This window comes from Plodia interpunctella, chromosome 3, assembly GCF_027563975.2.
Source record: "Plodia interpunctella isolate USDA-ARS_2022_Savannah chromosome 3, ilPloInte3.2, whole genome shotgun sequence".
NCBI classification, from domain to species: domain Eukaryota; kingdom Metazoa; phylum Arthropoda; class Insecta; order Lepidoptera; family Pyralidae; genus Plodia; species Plodia interpunctella.
Genome location: NC_071296.1, coordinates 5,588,428 through 5,613,860, shown reverse-complemented (window position 1 = coordinate 5,613,860; position 25,433 = coordinate 5,588,428). Strand labels below are relative to the sequence as shown.

Genomic DNA, 25,433 nt, shown 5'->3' with positions numbered 1-25,433 from the left:
TTCTCTTTAAGTAATTCAATGTTTATTAAAACTTCATGATTAAGACAAAAGTAACAGCATCAAATTTGTTTCAAAAAGAACTCTTTATAACTAATACATATAGGTCTCAGTATTTAATATAATTATGTAATCTGTTTTATATAAATTTCATCGTTATCTAATAAGAAAAATATGTGAAGCTCACAATCGCTGGCGTGGGAAATAGTAAAACAGATTTCAGCTTCACAACACTCTTTACTTAAAGGTTTCGTGATTTAGATTAAATTTTAATTAAATGATTGCTATGATTTTTTATTTTTGCAGAATGTAAAATTTATTGTACTTACATTCGGTGTCAAAGCTTTTGTATATGTAAAATATACACAACTCATGTCAATGTTAGATGAAATCCTATATTCTATAAACTTGTATCAAAACACGAATTGTCTTTGCAATGTTAATCTATTTCAAAACATTTATAATTATGTGATTTTCCAATACAAACATGAAAGTGTTATATGCAACTATAATAGACTCACAAGACAGTCCTGGGATACTAAAATATTCTATAGATAAAATGTACCCTTTATCATGCCAAATTTTAACAAAGAAGCAAATGGCACACTACACTTTGCTGCGTTCATGTAAATCTCCGCGTTAAATCATAATAAAGAAAATATTCATTTTTATTCTAAATTCTAAAATTTCACAAAAATAACTGTTACAGATTTTAATAAGCTTTATAACAGTGCATTTATTTCATTAAATACGAATGATTCGCCATTAAGTATTCTACGTAAGCTATAAATGAAAACGTACTATGCCACCTGTACTTGATGTTATAGATCCAGATTGTTACTATTTTACCTAACTACAAAATAATCAAAAATATACTTATTATATTACAAAAAGTAAATAAAAATAAAGATCAGCAACATTAAATTTACGATTTATCTAATATCTTAAAATATAACTGAAAATATATAAAAATAACAATTAAAAACGTAGCCCAGGAACACAAGGGTAGAACGTGGAACACTCAAAATTACTTTAAGTGTTTATTGGTGTATTTTTACTTATTCTATTCAATTCCTATGCTAGTGTAAGCGCATTCGAGTCATCTCGCAAGATCGGGCCGAACGTATCCCCAAGCTCTGTGTCTGCCATCATTCTGAGCTCGGGCCCGTCATCTTGTTAAAGGTCATATAACGATCCATCACTTGTTTACCGAATGCTTTTTTTTTGTCGATATCGTCGTCATATTCTACGGAAAAAAAGAATACTATAAACTAATACCTAAATCGAATGCTAAAAATATTTAGAGAAGATGCGTTAGTCATTGTTATCAACGCAGACTCGATATAAAAATCAGACAATAAGACGTATAACAGTTATTTGAAACATGACCAGTGTCAAACGAGTGGTGATTGATCTAGGTAGACAGTTGTGCAAGCGACGCACGCACGCCTAACATAATTCAATGAAGGGTGCGCGTGCGTCCGCGTATCGGGTAGTAATCACATTCGCATGACAAACGTGCGATTAGAAGCAATTTCTTTTGAATAACACATGTTTGTAATATCTTTGTCTTTTCTGCAGAAGTCTTACATTATCTTATTCCGTGCTTTGACTGAAGAATTATTTACATACAAATATAGCTACTCAGTTTTTATCATGTTGTAACATGATAAAAGGTAGATTTGAATTTTGCAAAGATTACAAATTATTAAAGAGTAAAGTAGTACTTACTGCATCTTGCGCCAATCCCGCCCATTGCACGAAGGAAGGCAAGTCCCTCGCCGGCAGCTCAGCAGCCAGAGCCTTCACTCGCAGGTTGCGATCGTCCGTTAACAGAACAACTTCGCGGACGCGCTTCACGCACTTTACATCACTAGCTTCCTCGCGCGGCGACTCTGTAAAAAAAACTTAATTAGACTAATTGTTGCGGTACGTTTTGTATGATGGTACCCGATATAGAAGCAATTTAGTCGCCAGGGTATATATCACTTTGAAAAACCTACCTAGACCGGCATCAACATACAAGTTAACGTCGTAAATACAGATAGTTTATAGGTCGGTCGGGTACTTGGTCGATGTGGCTTTTGGTTATCACTTTAGTGATTGCCTAAAAAAGTATGAATGAAATATAAAAAATAATGAAAACATTACGACTACAAAAACGAGCCGATATTCGTATCGCACATATCTTATATAGCAACTGTCACAAATGAATATTTTCGAAGATATTTTAGATTTAAATATGTCCCAATGGCGGTTACGTACTTTTTCACCAATAACGCACCCCGAGATAATAAAAAAGAATATGTGATATACGTCTTAAACGACGTTTTATTAATTACGTGATTTTCGATATATCATAATGCTTTTTGAATCCAAAATCCGTGACGTCTTTATTATTAAGTCCGTATAGTCCGTATATTCCCTACATATTACCGAAACCTTTCTGTCATACAAGCTTCATATAAAATTTTGTTCTTGACTTTAGATTATCTAAAAGTATCTAAGCTGACTAGTTGGAGAATAGCTAATTCTCGTGAAACGTAACATATTTACCTGTCTGTGTGGGGAGGTTGGCTTGCAAATTGACAGCGGTGGCAAGCACTCGGTCATCGTTGGTGGCGCGCTGCTGCTCGCGCTCGGCCGTGAAGCTGCAGGACGCGAGCAGCGAGCCGCGCGACGTCGCGAGCCGAACGCGCGCCGTGTTCGCCGCGCTCGCGCTCGCGACCCACGACAGCGCCGCTTGCGCGCTCGCGCCCACTCGCGAACACTTCTTGAGCCCTTCTAGTTCTGTCATCACTATTGACAAACTTACTAGTTCAATTATATGGTCTATCAAAAAGTATCAAGTTTACCAGAGGCGTCCAGTAATATTACAATATTATTACTACATATCACAAGTAACGAACTTCGGGGTAACTTAATATGTGTGATATAGTCCCTATATATTTATTTATTACTCATTAACAACGTTGCAAAAAAGAGACCGCATTGTCTGAGCTGACTGTATGGTTGACGTTTGTTTAGATACTTCATTATATTAAATAATTACACATCATATTAGTAGCAATTAATAAATTTAATTGCATGAATACATACATAGTCATAAATATGACATTTATTTGTTTATTAAATGCATGGTGTCACATTATGGGTACGGGGTCAGACTGGCTTTAAAATCAAGGCGAATTTTATTTTTACGATAACCCCGGGCTACGCAGTGTTACAGCTCCGATGCAACAAGCGAAGATGAGAGAGAAAGATAATAATTAGGGCCTGTTTCACTGCTTGCTGACACAACTTATAACGTTAAAGAATATGTTTTACAAAATATTATTAGAAAGGGGTGAAACAGGCCATTAAACTTTATTTTAATTTCAGTTCACCCGCGAATACACAAGTCAAATGTAAAACTCCTTGCTTTCAGCCAGTATTTATTGATTTTATTTTATTTTCGGGGGTCTCACAGCGAAACTATGATTATAAGAAATTAAGTTGCGCCTATTTAAAACTACACTGACCAACAAGCGGCACGGCCAGCACGTAGGGCTGCGCAGCTTCGACGGCCGCCAGCAGCGGCAGGTGGTCGATGAAGCAGTTGGTGTCCGGAACCAGCCAGCGCGGACGCACCTCCACCTCCACACTCACCCAGCCGCCTCGCAGCATCTCCTGCGAATACCTCCTCAATATATCCATACTTATATTATAAAGAGAAAATATTTGTTTTTTGTTTATAATGAATAAACTCAAAAACTACTAAAGACCAATTTTGATGAAATTAGGTACAGAGGTCGAAGAAACCTTAAGAAGTAACATAGGCTACCTTTTTATATTATGGTTTTGCCCTAGCAAAACTGAACGCGCCTCTAGTTGAACCATATATTGCAAATGGGCCAACCATTTGCAATGGCATCGCAGCAGTATATGCTAAGATAAGCTAAAATATTAAAATAACACTTTTACCAATAACTTAGATTAGCAGTTTAAAGTAATGATGTTTTCATTGTCTGCGAAAAATCAGGCGTTTCTTTCGCACGAAAGTTCTCTGATTGAGATAAAATCCCGTTATACTTAGTTCTGTTTCAAGCTCACGTGTCAAATATAGAAATTGATTAATTGCTAGCAGCAGGGCCGTTGCATTACCTTAATAAGGTTTAGTAGGGGATTCCCTATTGCTTTATGCACGTAAGGTATACTCATAATTGAACTAATAAAAATCACTGTCTCGTTAAGAAGAGACAACTGAATCTTATTGAAATTATAGAACAATAATTATCTTAGAGGAATTTCTCATATTAAATTAATTAATTCCTTATTTAATACTAAATGCATTTATTTAATTTGTTTATTGTAGGAGCTATGGTCGTACTGCCGTGACGATATGGTTGTAATAAATTATAGCAAATACTATCAATCATTATACTCATATATACTGCTTTAGGAATTATACAAACAGTGAACGATATTTGTCTAGACTAGACACAAAATGTCTTAAGAAATATAACGTCTGGGTGACAAGTACATTGTGACGGTGAATTTGTGAGAACAATACTAATTCGGAGATCAGCAGGTGTGACACTTGAAAAAAACAAATTGGTCATGCGATGTCATCTGTAGGTACATAGTGTGCATGACTGGCCATTTCCTTAACTCAGAATTGACGACGTACGTTCCTAAACTACTTAAAACTCAATTGCAGATTCAACTTCTATTTATTTACACTCATCCATACTTAAGAGACGGTTAGACAGTCACATCTAAACCGCTGATGAGCCTGACGTTGGGTAAATATTTTTTAAAAACGTATCCCATGTTTGATAGGATTATATTTTATAGGATACGTTTTTTTAACCCCCAGAGACCCGAAATGAAGGATAAAAAGTTAGACATAGCCGAAACATTTTTTCGCGGACCTTACATAAAAATGACGTCAACCACCAAAAACTTGAAATTGAAATTCAAAATATTCCTAAGATATAATTTAAAACAATGATTTAAACATATGTTGTTATCCATACAGTGATTCGATTGAACCATTTACGGATACTCAATTATCAATTATCTGGATATGGCAAATAGATCCCTTTCAATATAAACAATAATAATTAGTTAATTATGTAATAACAAAATCATAAAATCATACATAAATGTACATTAAACAAGGGTTGTTTACCGATAATAAATGACGACATTAGAAGCTATATAAAGAGCAAATATTACAATAAATAATTCATAAACCATCGAAATGTGAATGTGAAGTGTGTGTGAAACCCAAGTAGCATTATAAATGCGAAAGTAAGTTTGTTTATTAGCTTCATGCTTTATCTAGTCAACTACTCTTCTTGAATTTTCTTCTACAAGTAATTATAAGTACGTAAAAGAATATAGACACTTCCATTCTGGGAAAAAGTACTTTTCCCATGAGAAATTCATATAGACAAAGCCGCGCGTAAAATCTAGTATATATTAAATCTGGAATCTTAATACAAACCTGCATACGCTCTCGCCGCTTTTCGAGGTTGGCTTTCCTGGACTCCAACTGCTCTTTGCGCCTGAGCAACCTCCGGGTTGCTTCATCTGGTGCTTCGTCAGGTCCGCCCAGACTTTCGCTTAGACTGGTCGGCCCACTGGTTGCACCACTGGCACTGTCTTCGTCTTCAGAATCCTCTGACTAAGATTACATATAAAAAAGATTTTATGTAATTAATTAAAATCAGCATAATTAAGTCCGCCCTTGCACGCCAATTTGGCAAATTACGTTTATATCCTAGATGTATGTATTATTTCATAAATATAAACCAATCCGACTTTATGGGAGTTTACACTCAGATAGTGAACATTAATATATATTTAAAAGAACAATATATTTTCATCTTATCTATAGTCTGTCTCTAAAAAATTTTTTGCCGTACCAAATAGAATGGTCAAGATTAGTTGATGACCCAGTGTTGCCAGCCAAGAAGGCGCGCACATTTATTTTTTACTCTTTTAAGACTGTACGTCGGATGGTAGACGGGACCGTTGGATAGTATGTAGAAGGGGCGTATTTGTCTGAGTGACTCACCAGATGCTGCAACGGCGGGTGGTTGGGCTGGAGTCGCTGAACGGCGCTCACGTACCGCGGCGGCGCATCACCCGGGTACTCCAGCCGAAGCACTGGCGGCTCAACGCCCACCAGATATCTGTTTACGAAATTTTGTCAGACAACCACAGAAAAATACTGACTGACTAATAAACAATGCTTATAGCATTAAGTCCACTCATTGTGTTTACATTGAGATTAGAGACAAATGATTAAAATTTTAAGGTTTATTTTTTACGTTGAACCTGACAGCCCCGTGAATACATAAGGATGAGAGAGATAGAACGACAGAAAATACTTTAATGTACCTATTCTCTAAGTCTCAATGACAAAAAAATTAAGCCATGTTCCTTATTTCAATATACTATTTTCAATTCAATTGCAAATTCTAATCGAGTAAAGTTGTAAAAAACGTATACATTGTGGTAAATTAACACCATACAGATAATAACAACATTGTATGTACGCGTATTTCTCTCGCGACAAGTTGGACAGGTAGGTCGTAATCTTGGGATATGTATTCAGACAGAGATTATAAAATGTAATTAAATTAATGTGGTAAATATGAACACGCATAATGCTGCTGTTATTACAGCGCACAACTGATAAAGCTGTGTCTATTGGTTTATGAGGCAAATACAGTAATGTATTCAATCAAATACCAATATAGGTCGACCAACTCTGCGAGGACACCTTTGCATAATTGAAGCTACGCGCTAGACTTCGCAATGGTCTCGACAGAAAAGACTACACTTCGCATCCTCATAAACAAGGCCATACAACCAAATAAAGAATGTAAAAGGTACAAATAACGTGCCGACGTGTGCCTTCGGCTTTATTGCTATTTTTACAGCCTATAAGCCCGACATTAAGCGTAAAATTAACTAACATAATAAAACTATAAGAGACCATATTAGGGTTCATTCTAAATCTTAAGTAATATTAAAGTAAGAAGTTTTATTACGAACTTAGCTTTTAGAAAGTTAAAAACTAAACTCAATGAATGGGATATCAATATGCGAACAAAACAAGATCCTAAGACAATTTTAGTGAATAAGAATTACCTATTTGTAAAATATCAAGAGGCGTTTTAAATCGTTTATCATGTTTCGATCGCAGATTTCTAAGTTTTTTACTTATATCAATGAGCAATCTGAAATTTATATTTTCTTCTTCGTTATTATTAATCTTGGGTTCATGAAAATAACATGTAAGTTCTAAAGTAAGTAAGTCCATAAATCCATAAGTATAAAAATAATTTATGCGGAAGCTCGAGAATTATGATCTACTCTATCCATAAAATCTAGCAATTTATGTTTCACTTGTGTTTGTGGGTATTATAGTACATATATTGCATATCTTAAGAGAAAATTCCTGTGCTACACAAAAAGTCATCAAAAATAATTAAAAGGCGAACTATAGAAATTATTATCACATTTATGTCATTCATGATAGATCATCTTTACCTCACCTCACTACTTTACTCAATATGGAACTAACAGGAGTTAGTAATAAATACAAATTATTTTTACAGAACGCTCAGAATCTATGATTTGAGACAATAATGCTGCTAACATAAATATAAAAATAGAAAATAAACAATATACATAAAAAAATATGTAATATATGTAAATACTAACTCGGTTCCGAAAAAAAGCAGTTTTCTTGTCCTCAAGGCATGTTCTGCTGTCTGGAGCGAGGCGGTAGGGTCGGACCGCAACCACGCCGTCGCCGGCTCCATGTACATGAGCGGTGTGAACCCCCCCAACGAAGTGTCTTCCGCCAATCGCACGGGTAAATAACCTATACAACATAATAGTGCATTATCGGAAATTAGGATTTTTGGAAAGGCGACTATATATAGGTGAAAAATATTTTATATATATTAAATTTATAGGACTGTATATGAATATAAAAGATAGTTAAAATTGATTTTAAAGGAACTGGAATAAGGGCATATACTTAATGTATGCATATTGCTCATTTTAATTAACTTCTTCTTTTTGCTAATTCATATTAGTTTTTGATATAAATTTTCACATTATGCTACATGCTGATGGGATGTTAGCATCAGTTTTTTTTTTATAAATGCATTGAAAACATAGTGCGTAATACAATTCACAAATATGCATGTGCGATAAACGATCATGGTATGTTTGTGTGAATAATAATAGTTATCAGGATGTGTATATTAATAGACATGATCGCATCCATTTACCACATCGTGTTTTGATAAAGACGACCATCAGGACTGTTCGTAAATTACACTCTGGCCATTGATGTGAATCACGTAATTACGATAACATTATAGGATTACGATGTTTCGGTATTAGATATTAACATCGATCAACTAAAATAACTATATTTGATTGATACTAATTATGTCATTCATAATCGTACATCATTTCATGTAGGTCATAGTACCACTACTGCGTTATAGCTTTGGCACAAACTCGGTTTCAGTAATACGTTTTTAAAATAACCTCTAGTTTGTTCATACCTAGCTCTTGGAACTGAGTCATATCTTTGCAATTCTAAATAGCTCCGAAGAGAAATTACACGGACTGGGGCAGATGCATATTCGTAAGAGATTTAAAATTACAGGGTGTTTATCGATGACCGCCTCCATGCGGCCTTCAAGGCCAGCGCCGTAGCGAATAACGGCCGAGACGAGTGCAAAACGTAACATGTTGTAATCATACGCTCGATCTAAGCTGCGCAAAAAACTATTGAGAGTTCAATTAAAATAAAATAGCGCTTACGTAATTGATATACTCAATGGTCGTCATAGATCTACGGCACAAGCAATGCTTATTCAGAGAGGAATTTCACCTAGTCATGCTCTATCGTCTTAGTTGTAGTAAAAAAACGAGACAATGAGTAACCGTCACTAAACAATTAATGCTTTTATCGCACATGAAACTGATGGTTTTGCAGCGTAGGATAATTACAAAAATCTTTAACGTATCTTTTTCCGTAAATATCTTTAACGTCGAACTCGAGATAAACTCTTAAAATGAAGAAGTATATATTTCAGAAAAAAATTGTTGCACAAAATTGATTAGAAAAAGCGCCAATAATCCAATATCTCACCTTCTTTTGGTTCATATTCTAGTTCTATCGACTTTTCATCGAGATTTTCTAGAATGTTCATCAGCTTTGCTAGCCAATCCCAAGGATCATTGTCGGTTCTACATGAAAAATGAAAGAAAATAAATTATTTCTAATTTACTGTCATATTATTCAGTATGAAAAGACAAGGTCTTGTTTCGGGAACCTGCGAAATACGAAGTAATAATTTATCGCATTATCGTTGTTGAGCGTACGCTGATTTTGACCACAGTGCATAGCGCAACACGAGTATAAATTAAATAAATATGCCTAATGTTTTATTTCTACAAAAAATATGATTTATTTTATTTATTTGTTATTTACATACAATAATCAACTATCATTGGTCAGATAAAAAATAAGAATATAATAAGTAAACTTTATATCACTCACTCGATTTCGAAATTGTTGAATGCCGGTGGTGGATTCCACACGCTACTGTGACATAACATCCAATCAGACCACACCTGCAAATAAATATCCAATTACAATAATGAAATTAAATAAACATTTCCTATTTATATACATAAATACAACAGCGGTTCTCATAGCGTGCTCTACGGAGGGAGCCCTTGGAGTTCCACAAAAATTATATCGACATCAAAAAGTAGCTTTTTAAAACGCGTTGAAATAATACTTTTATTACATATTATTAAGGTCAATATTACAAATTATTATTGGAAAGTCTAGTTGTTATAACAGATCACCTAAAATGAGTTTGAATTTTATAAGTTCATCGTTCCAAAAGGTTCAAAAAAGTTTGAGAACTGCTGATACATGCTGTACATCCGTTTATATTGAATTCAAACTCAAATAAGTGGTACATAAGTCGATATCCATAAATACGTGTCTATCCATACACACTTAAACAGATCTTGACGGCGCGACAACCACCAACCAAATCCGCTACACACAGCACAGGGCCAATAACTAATAGTTACTTACATCTTATAAAGCAAGGAGCAATAAATAAAGTACTAAATATACCGTTACTCGTCAATTGCCTATTAAACTTAACGGCCAATTTCGCGAACGCGGCGCTAATAACTAAGAACTTAATTTCTTAAGATTAACAGACGCAAAATGCATTACACAGTATGGAAGATGTCAGTGTATATCTGTGGACAGCAAAACTACCTTCGAAGCAATATAGACAATTTTAGATTTACTCCGATTATAAAGGCTGCAGGGAATGTCGAAATAACCTTCATTTTATAATTAAAAATACTATATATGGTACATTTACTTGAAAAGAGCTAGGGAATGTTAGTCAAGTCGTCGGTCTCGATTGTTGATCAACAAATGGGAATAGTTAAGCTGTCAGACGCTTGCGCCTAGACGGTCAATCCAAACATTAACATGGCTTAAGAAAAAGTGGAAATAAATTGTGTAAAATACAATATGTCTGTATATTTATAGAAGTGGTGATCACTACTAACACGGAGAGCTGCAGATAATGATATGTTTTACACATATTTAATGATAGTTACCCTATTATTTGAACTCATAACTACATATGTAAACCAAACCAGAGACTACAGAAAAGGATTATTCCAATACTAGCTAGGATGACAGGTCCTATGTCCTCCTCCGTACTTCAAACTACGTGTATGCGTGAAGCGGTAACAAACAAATAAACTTACTTTCGTGGTTATAATATTAGTTAAGATATATATAATATTAGTTAAAATATATATAATATTAGTTAAAATATATATAATATTAATTAAGAAATATAATAATACTTAAGATGTAAACATAGATTTTTTCCCACCAGTGTCTATTGTAACTGTTACACAAAAACTGCACCAAGAAGATGCGATCCGAGGAAGAAGCCTATGTCAAGAACCAGTCAGGAGACTAGTTAGGAAACAAGAGTGAACATGTCTAACAGAAATTTAACCCTAGCCTTTAAGACCCTACACTTGTAAAGATACAAATAAAGTTAAATAAATGAGAATAATAATCATTCCCAATGTGATTAATTGTGAATGAACGCACCTTGATAGCCGGTAAGAGCAACAGCGCATCAGTGTGTTGTTGCGCGTGTGCCGGCTCGGGCAGCAGAGTGCAACACCGCTCCAGCATCACGCCGAACATGAGCAGCGACACGCCGAGCGCGCATTCCAACCATGCCGACCGCGAGCCTTTGATACTGCCATCTGACGAATAAAAACCGACATCAATACAGGTTTTACCTTTTTTAACCGCTTACTGATAAAGTATCTGATAGTTTATATGTAACATGACATATATTATGATTTGACAACCTCGGTGGCGCAGTGGAAGGTTCTTGCCACTGAACCGAAAAGTCCCGGGTTCGATCCCCGGTCGGGTCATGATGGAAAATGATCTTTTTCTGATTGGCCCGGGTCTTGGATGTTTATCTATATATGTATTTATTATAAAATATAGTATCGTTGAGTTAGTATCCCATAATACAAGTCTCGAACTTACTTTGGGGCTAGCTCAATCTGTGTGATTTGTCCCAATAAAATAAAAACATATCGACAGATAACGTTTAACAAGTGTTTCGCAGTGCTAACTGGCCAATAACTTCAGGCAAATTAATCTAGCAGTTAGTTTATATGTCGGATTTAAAATATGATATTTTATCAGTGATAAAACAGACCCTTAGCCCAAAGCACTACAAAAAGTACCTTTGTATCTTACTCATTGGTTATTAAAGCAACATATTAGTTACAAGTCGTAAAAAATCTCTTAAGGAAAATGAATGAAAATCATTGGCGCATTATGATTTCCTAACGCCACTTTAACCAGATGATTTATTAAAACCAAACAAGTTTTTTCCCCTTTCCGTGAAATGATCTGGCAGTATTTACAGATAATTAGATGAGTCAAAGGATCCCGTGTGTGCATTAATATAATCCGTAGCAATAAAGTATACTCACGGCCAAGCGGAACAAACCCCGCTTGAATCATCATTTACGGGAAATTACATGTTTTTATTATAAGTGAAACGTCCGGTTCGTACAGCCCATTTGGATAAAAATAATTCATTTTACTGTACTTTTGTGTGGTATAGCTTTATTCAAGTTTTTAAATTTGTAATACCTATTCTATAAACATAATAAATCAACGTCAACGTTTCCCCGAGAACCAACACAAGAAAGCAAGTACCTAAGCAACTTCTTTCCAGATAAGGTGAGTTTATGTGGAAAGAAGTATTACCGTGTCCGTAGTTTACATAAACAAAGAACATAGGGATTTCGATCAAATCCTTACCTATAGGCTGCAATTTTTTGATGAAATCCATTCGCTATTTCAGTGAGATAATAAACTATCCCTTCACAAAAACCAGCCCACTTTATGTTTATACTAGTTTAGTGTTTTGGATGCAAACTGACGTAGCAGTTTGCATTACATTCTTATGTACTTCATAGTTAATATCTATGCTATATTAACACATATAAAAGAAGTAACCTATATTAATAAAGATGACTTCAAATCCACCTAAGTTGAAACAACTAATGAGACCACCATGTTGGCGCTTGCGTGAAATGAAAAATGAAAGACTCGAATGACAGAAGTTGATAAAAAGTGATTAACTTCATGATCGATAATTGGGAATACGGAACGAGTGTCTCGGATGGCGCTACTAGAAGATGACCGACAAGTCGATGTTCGCAGCCGGTCCGGTATAAATAGGTATGCTAAAAATAGTCAGCACGGATTGCACCTGCGAACGCAATATCACGACACCCCTTATTACATCTACATCTGTGTGCATACGATGCTTATCGCAATGCATAACGAGTTACGCCATCCTCACTTCATTTATTTATACCGCACCCATTTTGATTCATTACTCCTTATTGATATGTTATTCGCGTCAGCTGACATATTTCATGTGAACGTTATTCAATCAAATACATCAATAAGCAATCCTGTTCAGTAACAATTACTTTTCACGCCGGCATGATGAAAAGGACAGTTATCTGGGCATCGTTCTTGGAACTTTTAAGGCGTAAAATTGCCAAAGGGCGATGTCGTGTTTTCGAAAAACATAATTAAGGGCTGTGGCCATGGTAATTTTTCTATAATAATTCAAAATATTATTACGTATAATTGCGTAAAAGAACGGTCGTCACAGTTCCGTCGCAGAGTCAGTTTATTGAACCTGTCGCCGTCAAATGTACATTTGAGCGGTGCGCGGGCGCAGCGACTGCGACGCGAGCGCGGTGCATCAACCTCCGATAACTTGTAATTTGTAATTACAAACCTTTACTGCGCCCGGACGGAGCCGCAGGAAATAGCCGCATTTACAAGCTCGGTTCATATATTAATTTTGTAAAATGAATGCGTGTACGCATCTTGCGCAGTATTAACGTGGCGTGATTTTTCTGGTACTCTAATAACGGTGTACTTAGTTTAAAGAGCTATATTTTTTAATAATCTGTTATGATTTTTATTTTTTATACTAACTATAATTAGTTTATTAGTAAATGTTTTTAATGTACGTGCTGAAAAAATTCTAAACCCGCTGAGTAAATTCGGTTAGGTACAGCGCAAAATACCTTTTTTGTCGCAGGAAATGCGTATGCGAATTCTGCATTTAAATAGATTTATTTCATAATGTTTTAACTAAGCTATAAAATAATGAATTAACACTACAATTAAGACAGCTTCATTATTTGTTTTTGCTAGCTGCTACGTATGCTACATACGATGCAATAGCAACATGGAAACAAGGCAGTTGTCTTGGTCTGCTGACAATTAACTATTACGGTTTAAAACTGAGTTTTACCACTGCGAAAGGAGATAAAAATAAGATGTTAAGTATGTCAATAAGATGTGTGAATTAAAGCAAGTTAGAATCGTCGTACAGTGGAAATTATGGTTTAACTTCCCTTAATTCAACCTCTTGGTCTTGTCGCCCGCAAACCCGGTTATAAAATGCCGCAGAAAGTAATGAGATTGTTTTTGCCATTACGTAAAGTGATATTACGAGAATAAGGCAGAAGCTCCATTAAAAATCTTGTCTTTTTATCAGTATCAAATTAATTCTTTTATACATAAAATTATATGATATGAACTACAGTCGTAAATTTTATACATTAAATAGAAATGTGCTCGGTTTTCAAAACTATAAAAGTTTAGAAAAACCGTTCACCTATCTTCATACAATATATATAGGTATAATATTCGGCATAATATTCGATTATTTAGGATAAATAGGACATTGCTACATACGTTTCTAATAAACTTAGAAAAGTGTAAGTGTACACAGTAGTACCGAAAGTGCCACATAATAGATACAGATACCACGTCTTTATCTCCATTACACTGAAACTGGAAGACCACATTTAGCTAGTTATCTTCGTCTTAAACTGTTTCATGACAAAATATAAAACAAAACAATACTATGTTGCGTTGATTATCTATAGATAGGTACCTACCATATTAAGAACTAAAAAATAGTAAATGACATAATGATAATATAATGATATTATAATATATATGATATTATATTATAATATATATGATATTATATTATAATATATATGATATTATATTATAATATCATTATGTCATTTACTATTTTTTAGTTCTTAATATGGTAGGTACCTATATTACGATTGCTGTTCTGATATGACGTTGCTCTGACGTCACTATACATACTCTTATACATTTTTGTTTTTGACATTCGAAAAAAAATATTTTTTTAGAAAATTATCATTTTTGACACAAGATTTTATTGTTGAATGAAAGTCTGGTTGCATTCAACGAGTGGCAAAAAGTTATTTGCGTGCAGTAAACCGTTGACGAGTTCCGTAATTGGGAGCCGATGGGTACAAAATCTGGTCATGCTTATCATAATAATGGATTTCCTTTTTTAATGATGCAGAAAATAGAGAAATAGTGCTTTAAACTCGGAGTACCTGAGTACTTTGTTTAGTTCCCACCTACCTTTGTTCAGTGTTTAGCTGGCTCTAAATCAATAAGACCTAAGACCAGCTTTATTCCTCAGAATACGTTCTCACTCAATTCCACATAAATTGCCTGGATAAAAGCCTTTATAGCTAATAGCCAACATCAGCAAACCCAAAGAACATTGACGTCATGTAAAAAAAATACATGCACTACACTCCTGGCTACAATCTGGCTGAAATTGGTTTTAGCTAAAAACATATTCAATAGATGTTGGTTTTATAATATGACAAATGACGTTGTACGCTTGTACGCGGAGCATATGAAAACTAACCTTTCACAACAGCAGCGCCCCTAGGGGCGAATTCGCTTGCGCTAGCGTATTGACACAGCATCATTAACGCCACCGTAACGATTCCCTACAGTTGTGAACAAGAAGTGACGTCACCTTTCTGACTGTGTGTGGTCTCGACCGCGAACATATTGAGCGCCGTGAGCTGCAGCAGGCGCGGCGCAGGCGTCGGCAGCGGCTGGCGGGTCAGCAACGCGCGGAATTGACGCAACATCAGAGACGCCGACTCGTGGAACGTCTCCATGCTAATGACATAAATGCACTGTGAAACATCCCTATGTTTTACCGACATTGAGACAGAGTGTAAAAGAGAAAAATTTAGAAGGATAAAAGATATATTACAGTAGTACACAGTTATTTACAACGGAACACAATGCTCACGGACGGTATGAATTTCTCAAAATTTTCTTGATTGTGTTGTGTAAAATCATCTTTTAAGCAGCATATGGATTTATCAGTACACACTTACCCAATTTTAGTGATCAGCTTGCCGTGCACATGTAAGTAACTGGTAATAAAACTCTTGTTTAACTGAAACAAAAGAGAACTGTTTGATACTAACAACATTCAGTGAACAATATATGGTACATAAAAATTAATAACACCCAACTTTTGCAAATGAGCGAGTTTGTATTTTTAATACAAATTTCATCCTTTTATTTGAATACAAATTTCAGCCGGAGGATTTTTGAATAATATCATTAGATATTATTAAAAAATATCATTAGATATTATTCAAAAATCCTCGGGCTGTCTGATGGCATTGATCTGGTAAATTGATTTAGCTTGATTCTAGTAAGAATGGATTTAATAGACAATGGTGTAGCGGTTTCGATTATACAATCGACACTGCAAACAAGAAGTCTGCCAAAGGCATTACAACAAAAAATTTATGACAATTTTTTCTCGTGTTTTTCACAAAACCAAGTATCATCTAATACAGCGTACCTCTACTGAAGTCATGGATGCGAAGTCTTCGTCCCTGTTGTGTGGCCGCAGTGTCGTGGTGCGGTGTCCGCTGGGTCTCACCCAAACCTTTGAAAACATATACAATCTTGTATGACGTTACCTTTACTTTATTGGGTGTCCTTGAAAAATAACAATGACAAAAATACCCAAAGGTTGACTGTTGGATAATGCTTTGATATTAACTTCACCTAATGTACTTTTGCAAATTGAATTTTATGCAATAAAGTTTAAATCAATAAAAAATAGCTAATCTTTTATGTTGAACCAAGATACAAATAGACTTAAAATGAAGGCGTCCCTTTTTTCCTTTTACGATACAGAGCCCTAATAAATGAATTATAATCAATTTCTGTCTAACTGAAACAGTAATTGGGACATATTTAAAATTATTTGGTTAAACAACGCTATTCATATATCATCTATTCTTATTGAAAATAGTAAGCATCTTATTAATTTAAAAATGTAGCAAAGGTCTCTTCAGTGGCCGAAACGGTAAATAAAAGAACCCCAACGGCAATAAAATGCAAATAATTACCTCGCGGCGAAGACCACAGCCGCTGTGTGCGCCGTGTCCCGTCTCACCATTCTCAGCGCTTCGAGTTGTTTCGGCGGCCGCGCGCCGTTTGCGCTCAGCTGCTTCGTACTGCAAATAACGCATGAAATATTATAATCAAATTATTCCAATTATACCAATATGAATGGATCCAAAGTTACTTTGTTGTATAGATATCGCTATCGGAACTAAATGGTTTACTAGCATTTATAGCATTTTTTACATACCTTTTTCCTATTCTCGTCAAATAATGATATTAAACTTTCTCTAGCAGAATGAAATGGATTGGATGACATCAAACTTCTCATATAATAATACACCGCGTCTAATTTTCTCCTCTGTAAACAAAAGTGTGTTTTATTAACATTTTTAAATTATATAATGGTTTTAAAAAAAATCATCATCCAGGCCTTCCTTATGAATGAGTAAAGAGTATGGGCCAATTTTTACGACTGCGTATGCGTCTCGTAACTTCCGAAGCATTGATTTCAAAAATATGTGCAAAATATTACTTACTGCATAAATTGCTAAAATAGCCAGTTGATTATATGGTCTCCCATTTTTTGGATTGATTTGTTGCGCTTTCGTGTACCAATATTTACTTTTAGCGTAATTATTTGTTTCATTCACTTGCTCTTTGTATCTCGCTAGGTCCCCGAGGAACACATACAGTTTTTGAACTGAGATCAATGCAAGCCCAACATATCCAAGTCCTTTGGGCGGCAGCACATGGTTGTCATTAATGTAATCATCTATATTAAATTTGTACGTCGTCTCTAATGCCTGCACTAAACTTTCGAAGAAAATATTCCCTTCTTCAATAATAACATTTATTAATTTAACTATCTCTGGCTTATTTTCAGGTGCGATTTGGGTAAAACTTTTTCTTAAAACTTCAATAAAATTATAGTACAGTATTTTCCAAAAATGATGCTCGATGTTGTCAGCTTGGCAATATTTAAGGTCTGACATCAAAAGACGATGCAGGGCATTTTGTAGGAACTTTCTGTAAGAACAAAGTAAAACAAAATTCAATCTAAATACTAACGCCAATTGCATTAGATAACGAATACATCCCATCGCACTATTATCATTGTCAGTACGTTGTACAAGCAAAAGTACAGATTTTTCGATGTGAGGATCTTCCTGCCGTGGAAGTCGTACGAGGCGACTAAGCACCTAATAGACAACAACAGTATTCCCAAAGAGTGTTGACGTCAGGGTCAGTTATAAAACCACAACCGAATCTTGAATTTTTAAAGTTCATTGTGGCGTCAAAGCCGCGACTGCAACCGGAAACATGCGAAGATGATTGTGAGAGAGTCAGATTTAACGAACCTCGTATCAGCAACATCCGGCCAATGAGCGGCTAGGGCCATGGGTCCGCGCAGCGCATGCGTCTGCAAGATGGCGTCGGCGCGGTCCACGCGCTGCAGGAGGTCGCGATGACGGACCGCGCGCGCCGCGTCCCCCGCGTCCCCCGCGTCCCCCGCGACCCCCGCGACCGCCGCTTCACCGCGCCACCGCCCCGCGCACCCGCCTGGGGGCAAGTCTGCTCTCAACGTCATTACATTTGTATCGACTACTACGTGCGTTGCTTATGCTGCGTGCGAAAAAGCTTGAAGAAATATACGATTTGAAAAAATGTATATGAGTTAAATGAAAAGTTGAAACTTTTTAATTGCGTGAACTTCTAGTTCGCGGAATTAAAAAATTTCATACGAAGACCAAAGATACTAGATCTAGCATAAGCTGATAAGGAATATCTGAATATGTACTTCATGTTAATCAAATTACTAAGCAAAACCAGAAAACAAATATAAAACGATGCTCATTAGAGCCGACAAGAAAATTTACCAATTTTATTTTCTAAGTAATCATTTTGTACACACAAATATATAAACTTTAAAATCACTACATTTACAATTGGCATTGTTATAAGGCAAAAATATCATAGAAAGCCAATAAGGAAGAAGGTAAAAGCAAAAGTCTACTTCTCATTTTACTACAATTAAAATATACATAATAAAACACACTTTGCTTACCTCTATCCATTCTAATATCTACTTTATTAGGACTAGTTTGTACAATTATAGGTTTGGATGGATTCTGGTGATCATATAATGTTTTCTGTGTTTCTACGGAGGCTCCTCTCCTGTACAACAAATAAAGCACAAAGTCTCGAAAATGTAATACTCAACCAAACAGTGATATTATAATGGCAAGACGGGATAATATACGAAAACTATTAAATATTATTTTAACTTATTCCGCGTATACCACTCATTGCGGTTTTATATGGCTTTCTCCAGGGTGAGACAACTCTTCAGGTCTTTTTATATTGGCGCCAGAAGGAAAGACTCCAAATATAGTATATAAAGATATTTTTTTATCTCTCTAATAATTTTGACTTCTTACAAAACTTGATCAGCCACGCGAACGAAGTCGCGGGCATCAACTAGTTATGCAATATTACAGTAAAACACATACTACGAATCAATCTTGCGAGCCTAGGAGAAGTTTAATTATTAGAGGTCAAATTTTATGAGAAAGCCTATTTCCTGCCAATGACGCCGAGTGTAAGTAAATATCGGCCAACCGCCACTCTCAAATTTTACTGGCATTAATTTGAAATGAATACTGCAATGTTATAATATTATAAAGTTTTGATAAAGGAATAAAAAAATATAGAACCTACAAAACTCTTGCCTATCGCGGCATAACAGACCCGACTGAATACAACCACAATAAATCAACCGATAGTCAAATAAGAAATAGAATAAGAAAAAAATATTAGGTATAACTTGAAATGCTTACCCTTGATCTTTCTGCAAATGCGATATTGAACTTTGTGGTAAAACTATCAATCCAGGATGAGACATGGTCGATTCAGACACTGATTTATCGGACATTGTACTATTTACTCTTGTTCTTTGTGAAGGGGTTTCGGGATGTCTGAAAAAAGAAAGTGTACTTTCTATACGGTACCAGGTTAGAAAAATCCCTTATAGTCGTATTCCTCAGGGCTGAGGATTTTGGTCATCATGAAGAATTAAACAAGCAACTAGGCATATCCACATATATAAAAAATAAATCCCCTACCGGGTTTGTCAGTCTGTATGCGATAAACTCAAAAACTACCAGACGGATTGTTTGAACGGTTTTTACCAATAGACAGTGTGATTCCTGACGAAAGTTTAGGTGTTTAATTTATTATGGTTTTACCTGATCGAGACCGAGGCGGGCCGATAGTAAATCATTGATTCCGTTAAATTACAAAAAAAATGATGTCAAGGTTGTATATACTATTCCCTTACCTTTCATGGGTAGAATGTTTTTTCGACTCCAATATCTCCTCCCTCCAATTAGTACTAGACGACGAGTTGGTAGTTGGCAACGGATGGTGCGCCAGCTCCGAATGCCTTCCACGGCGGCGCCCCCCCTTGCGGGCACGCCGGCCCCCCGCCGCCGCGTCCCCAGCGCCCCCCGCGGCCGGCTCGACCGAAATCGGCGCCGGCGACTGCCGCCCGCGTTCCACGCTCGGCGTCCGCCCGCCAGCCCATGAACCATTACTTTTCTTCTATAACAATAATTATAGTTAATGTTCATAATTTGGATTCAATCCTACATGATATAAGAGCAGATAATATATAAAGAACGTAAAAAATAATACATCATGAAACCTAATACGAGTACACATAAGAATACTAGCTATTGCCGGCATTGTTGTTACTACTATGTTACTCTGCAGCTCTCCAATAACCACTATTCTAGTTCCACATAAAATATAGTTTAAACATACATATGCATATAACTAATTCTATTCATTATTTGCTTCCCTATTCACAATGTAAAAACTTGTTTGTTTCCTATGTAGTAGTCGCTAATATGAAAAAATTAATAGAAACATGAACCCGCTCAAAAACAAACTTATACCTGGTTAGTGGATGTCCATGTAGTTGATTTTGATGCTGGTATCCTGAAACCATCATTATCTCGTGGACTCGTGGCGCGATTGGCTGATGGATCTCTGCTGTTGCATTGTGAAACTATTCTCCTGAAAGAATATAGTCAATAAAATTAGTATGATTAGTGAGTAGGCTGGCCTTTCTTGTATAATGAAATTATATGAGACAAATAAGACATTTTTACATATGGGTTATGAAATTTGGTACATGGGTAGAATATAATCTGGAATAACACATAGGGTACTTTTTATATCTAAATTCCCTCTGAAGCGAAGCCCCAGGGCGCAGGGCGCAGTTAAGACACTATAATATTCGATTCTAAGATGTGAATTGTTTTAAACTATATACCAACCCTTCTGCACTCTGTTCGCGGCTATATGATCTTAATGACCTCCAACGATCCAAATCATCTCTACTGTTCCCAATGGTGGATGAGCGGTTACTTTTGTGACTATCTCTCCTCTCCCTTTCTCTCTGCTTCAAATTAGAGAAAATTGTTTCATGCTGCATGCTGACATTACTGTCTTTACGGTTTCTTTCTGACTCAAGTTGAATGCTTGCATTGCTATCTCTTCTATTTCTTTCCTTCTTTTCCGAATTTCTTTGTCCTCTACTAGAACTCCTTGAAATAAGTATTTCAACATATTTAATAGATTCTTTATGCTTATTATAAAAAGAAGTCTCCATGTGGCGTCTGTCCGTTTGTCTGTTTGAACGCGATAATCTCATAAAAACTACCAAATGGATTTTGTGTGTTGTTCACCAATAGATAATATGATTCCTGAGGAAGCTAAACCTAAATGTTTATAATTTATTATGATTTTTCCCGAGCCAAGCCCAAAAGGGCCAATAGTACACACAGCCCAGAAGATACCTGTACCACCTCTCGTGGGAACAATTAAAACTATCTCACATTTATTATTTATTAAACCTCTCTTTCATTCATCCATAATATTAACTATAGTTGTATACCTAACCTGCTAACCTATGAGACCAGCAAAAACAAAACTTCTAATGCAAAATTTCAACAGTTTTCTCAATTGTCCCAATCTATAAGTCACGAGTTCGAAACTCAGGGCCAGTAAATAATTTCTGCTTATTTTATTTTAGATGTTTTGTTTTTAAGAGACGACATTTTTTAACCAATATTTAAAACTTAAAGTCCAATAGCTTCGAAGACGACACATAATTGCCTTGCCGTTTTTACTTATTAAGTGGGTAGTAGGAAAAATACAAATCAATTGACTCGTCGTCGACGGAATCTTAATCATAGCTCAAACTCACTCGCTAGATGGCAGAGGCTGGTGGCACAGGTATCTCTACCTGTGCCGTGTGTACATTATAAATGAATATAGTTTTCATTTTATTAACTGTGCTTTGGGCGGCACCGTCAATTTATATGTAGCACATAATAAACTTGATCGTTAAATAAGTAAACAATAAAATGGACTTCAAGTCTAGCAGTAATTGCATAAATATTTAAAAATTTTATATAAAGGGTAGGTCATCATCTTAGCGTTATGTTAACCTGAACCCTAAACAGGGTGAAATCGTGCCAGAATGTGTTTATAGAAAATAAATAATGATGTATTAACAATATTTTACAAAACAAAATACCTCTTGTTTGAACGACGCGATCTTCTTTTAGATTCGCCATGCTTATTTTCCTGGGAAACTGCAGGTTTATTTTCCTGCGCTATTGCTTGTTTGATTTCTTGTGAAGCTGATGACTTGAATGTCTGAGAAAAACTAGTAGACGAATCGCACATATCATCCAGTTTGATGTTCTTTTCCACCTCTTCTGTCCAGTCCTACACAAACACATTATTTTTGTTCATAATTTGTGAATCATAACAATGTACTTATCAAAATTGTTGTTTATTAGGGATAATAGAGTTACCACATACGTAAACTATCACACAGACATCCTGTAGTAGCTCATTTTCAAATTTCATAAGAGACTTGGAACATACATTAAACTATTAATTTAATAATAAAATCAAACAAGGTTTTCATGGTACAACTTACTTAAGTAGTTGTATCATATGTACACAGAAGAATATTGGTGTGTATAAACTTACTAAATTGGTCATGTCCAAAAGGCTGTTAGTAATTTGTGAGATTGTATCACTCTCATGTTGAGATTCTTTACTTGGTTCATTGTTGTATAAGACATCACCACTATCATTAAGTCCATTTTTCATTGCTGAAATAAACATTGTCAAATTTTCCCAATTAATATTGTTTATTAAATAGTTTTTTCTTTCTCTATGTCTCAAATGAGACTGGCATATTCTTTTCAAAAGATAAGACAAAATACTATGACATTTTGCAAGAGAAACAAGATATAATGACGAAGATGTAAACAACAGTTGGTGGTATATAAATTCAAACTGCAACAACTTATCTGTATTCAATAAACATTAAATTCTAACCCAGTTATTCATAAAAAAGGTTAAGCTTATTTTAAGCTAAAGTATACTTTTTCACTGTCGCACTTTACAATATTTGATTTTGAAATCAGATCAGAATCAGATCGAAATCAGAATAAGACAAAACATACTTTTAACAGTGTATATTTATTTATACATTATACATTCATCCAGTCTGTGGTGTTGCTGAAAATGTGGAGTCACATACAGCTGTTAAAATACCTAGCTTTTGAGCTATGCTATAATCAGGGTTGAAAACTGTAATTTTCAATTTATACAGTTATCATGATGAATTTAAAAAGCCATATATTAATGAAGAAACACAAAATGAAACTTACTACTGCCATAACATTCCTTTTGATTATCACTCCTAGTCATAATGTTGTTCCTTTCATGTTTGTTATCCAGAATACTAGACTCATAAATATTCACATAAGAACTACTTGGAGTTGATCTTCCAGAGTTTTGTACTTCATAACTTTTCAAGTAGGAGTTGATAAATTTTTCACTGTCTAATCCTTCCTCCCTCAAACGTCCACGCCCCCTTGAGGGCAAAGTTTGAGACCAATTTAAGTTAGAATTATAGACATGGCTTTGATTATAATTAGGCTGTAGGGACTGATTAGAAGCATGCCTGTTTATTTGATCTACACTATCAAAACTATGGTGGCCAGATTGCTCTAAAAATTTCTTTCTGAATCTTGGAGGTATATTATCTATATTTCCCATGAATTTAGGTCTAGAGGAATCAGATGAATAACCACCAGAGTTTCTTCGGCCTGAGGGCGGCTTACCACCCCCGCCTGTATAATATCGTGCAGCTGATGACTCCATACTTCTACTATCACGATTTCTGTCCACATGATTTCTTTCTTGGATATGAGATGGAGAAATTGATCTAGTCTCAGATACCTGTCTGTAATTCCTGTTATAATTAACATCATTACTGCCACTGTCTTTGTAATGGTTTTCCACTGTTCTGCCTCTTCGTGAACCAGACCTAGGGTATGAACTAGATCCACTGTTCACATTTTGTTTATCCTGTCTACTAGACATTTTCTTATTATTGGAGTGACTAGAATTATCTCCCCTCGATTTTACCTGCCTGTCGTCCAAGTTTAAATCACCTAATCGAGGCACATATAATTGTTGTTCAGGTTTTTTAGGGCGCGAATTCGGTATCGAATTATCTCTGCTAGCATTACTTACTGTTTCATCTTGTATAGAATTCTGAGAACCATAATGATCCATTTTAGCATCTAAACCATAGCTAGAGCGTCTCAACGGCCCACTACCAGGTTTATACAGTTTTTGTTGCGGTTTATTTCGTCTATACTCCTTAGAGTCATCATCCATAGTATCACAATTTCACTTGAATCATTTAACACATCAATATAATTTTCACCGAAACACCTTTATAAACAAAAAATCGCCAGTTAGCGAAATAAGGTTATGTGTTAATATCACCACTTGAAAATAACATTCGAAATTAAACTTTGTTCTAGACTCATTTCATATTTAAGAAAAATACAGAAATAGCTATTTTTAAACTCTGATCACAAATACGCAACATTTACTTGAAAATAACACGATTTTTGTCGATTTTTCGCATTTATTTATTTCATTCACAGTAGCTAAAGACGTCAATTGTCAATCTAAATTTTGTATAAGACGTTTGACAGACATTGCTTTATAACCAATCAAAATTATTTTATATCAATTGCAGCAAATCACAGGCATATCCCATTCTCGACCACTAGAAATCAGCCAATAATAATAGAGCTTTTTATTTTCTTACAAAGCTATTGTGAAGTTTTTAAAACCATTTCGAATCCTAGGGATTTTAATAGAACTTACTAAATTCTAAAGACAAGAAAACTAAAGACATCGAGCTAACTGTAGACACAGAAAGCTAGAGTCTCCGTCTTGTCTTCCGTCTTCGAAAGAGATGTGCAAATTAGTAATACATGAGAAGAAACGGGACAAAACGCTGACAGACATCTTTTGGAGGGAGGAGGATTCAGGGATTTAGTAATTACTTGTTTACTAATTCCATGGGAGGTTCTTTTCTATGATT

General features: G+C 35.3%; 1 protein-coding gene across 2 annotated transcripts; it reads right to left on the bottom strand.

Annotated features, from left to right (window-relative positions):
• Positions 1-25,019, bottom strand: Smg6. 2 transcript variants are annotated; one of them, XM_053769245.2, is made up of 25 exons: positions 23,695-25,019; positions 23,006-23,130; positions 22,542-22,735; positions 21,277-21,546; positions 20,893-21,013; positions 20,274-20,536; positions 19,774-19,911; positions 19,002-19,111; positions 18,295-18,508; positions 17,473-17,962; positions 17,184-17,294; positions 16,939-17,046; positions 16,383-16,469; positions 15,904-15,965; positions 15,531-15,679; positions 11,192-11,352; positions 9,584-9,657; positions 9,173-9,270; positions 7,720-7,882; positions 6,062-6,179; positions 5,489-5,668; positions 3,519-3,666; positions 2,554-2,796; positions 1,729-1,892; positions 1-1,243 (listed from the first exon to the last, which is right to left on the bottom strand). In XM_053769245.2, exons 1-25 carry the CDS (start codon positions 24,710-24,712, stop codon positions 1,196-1,198), a joined length of 4,857 nt encoding a protein of 1,618 aa, XP_053625220.1. In that variant the 5' UTR covers positions 24,713-25,019; the 3' UTR covers positions 1-1,195. The 2 variants fall into 2 exon arrangements, with proteins under 2 accessions (XP_053625220.1, XP_053625221.1); XM_053769246.2 differs by having other exon boundaries at positions 18,295-18,496.
• Between the last annotated feature and the right edge of the window lie 414 nt (positions 25,020-25,433).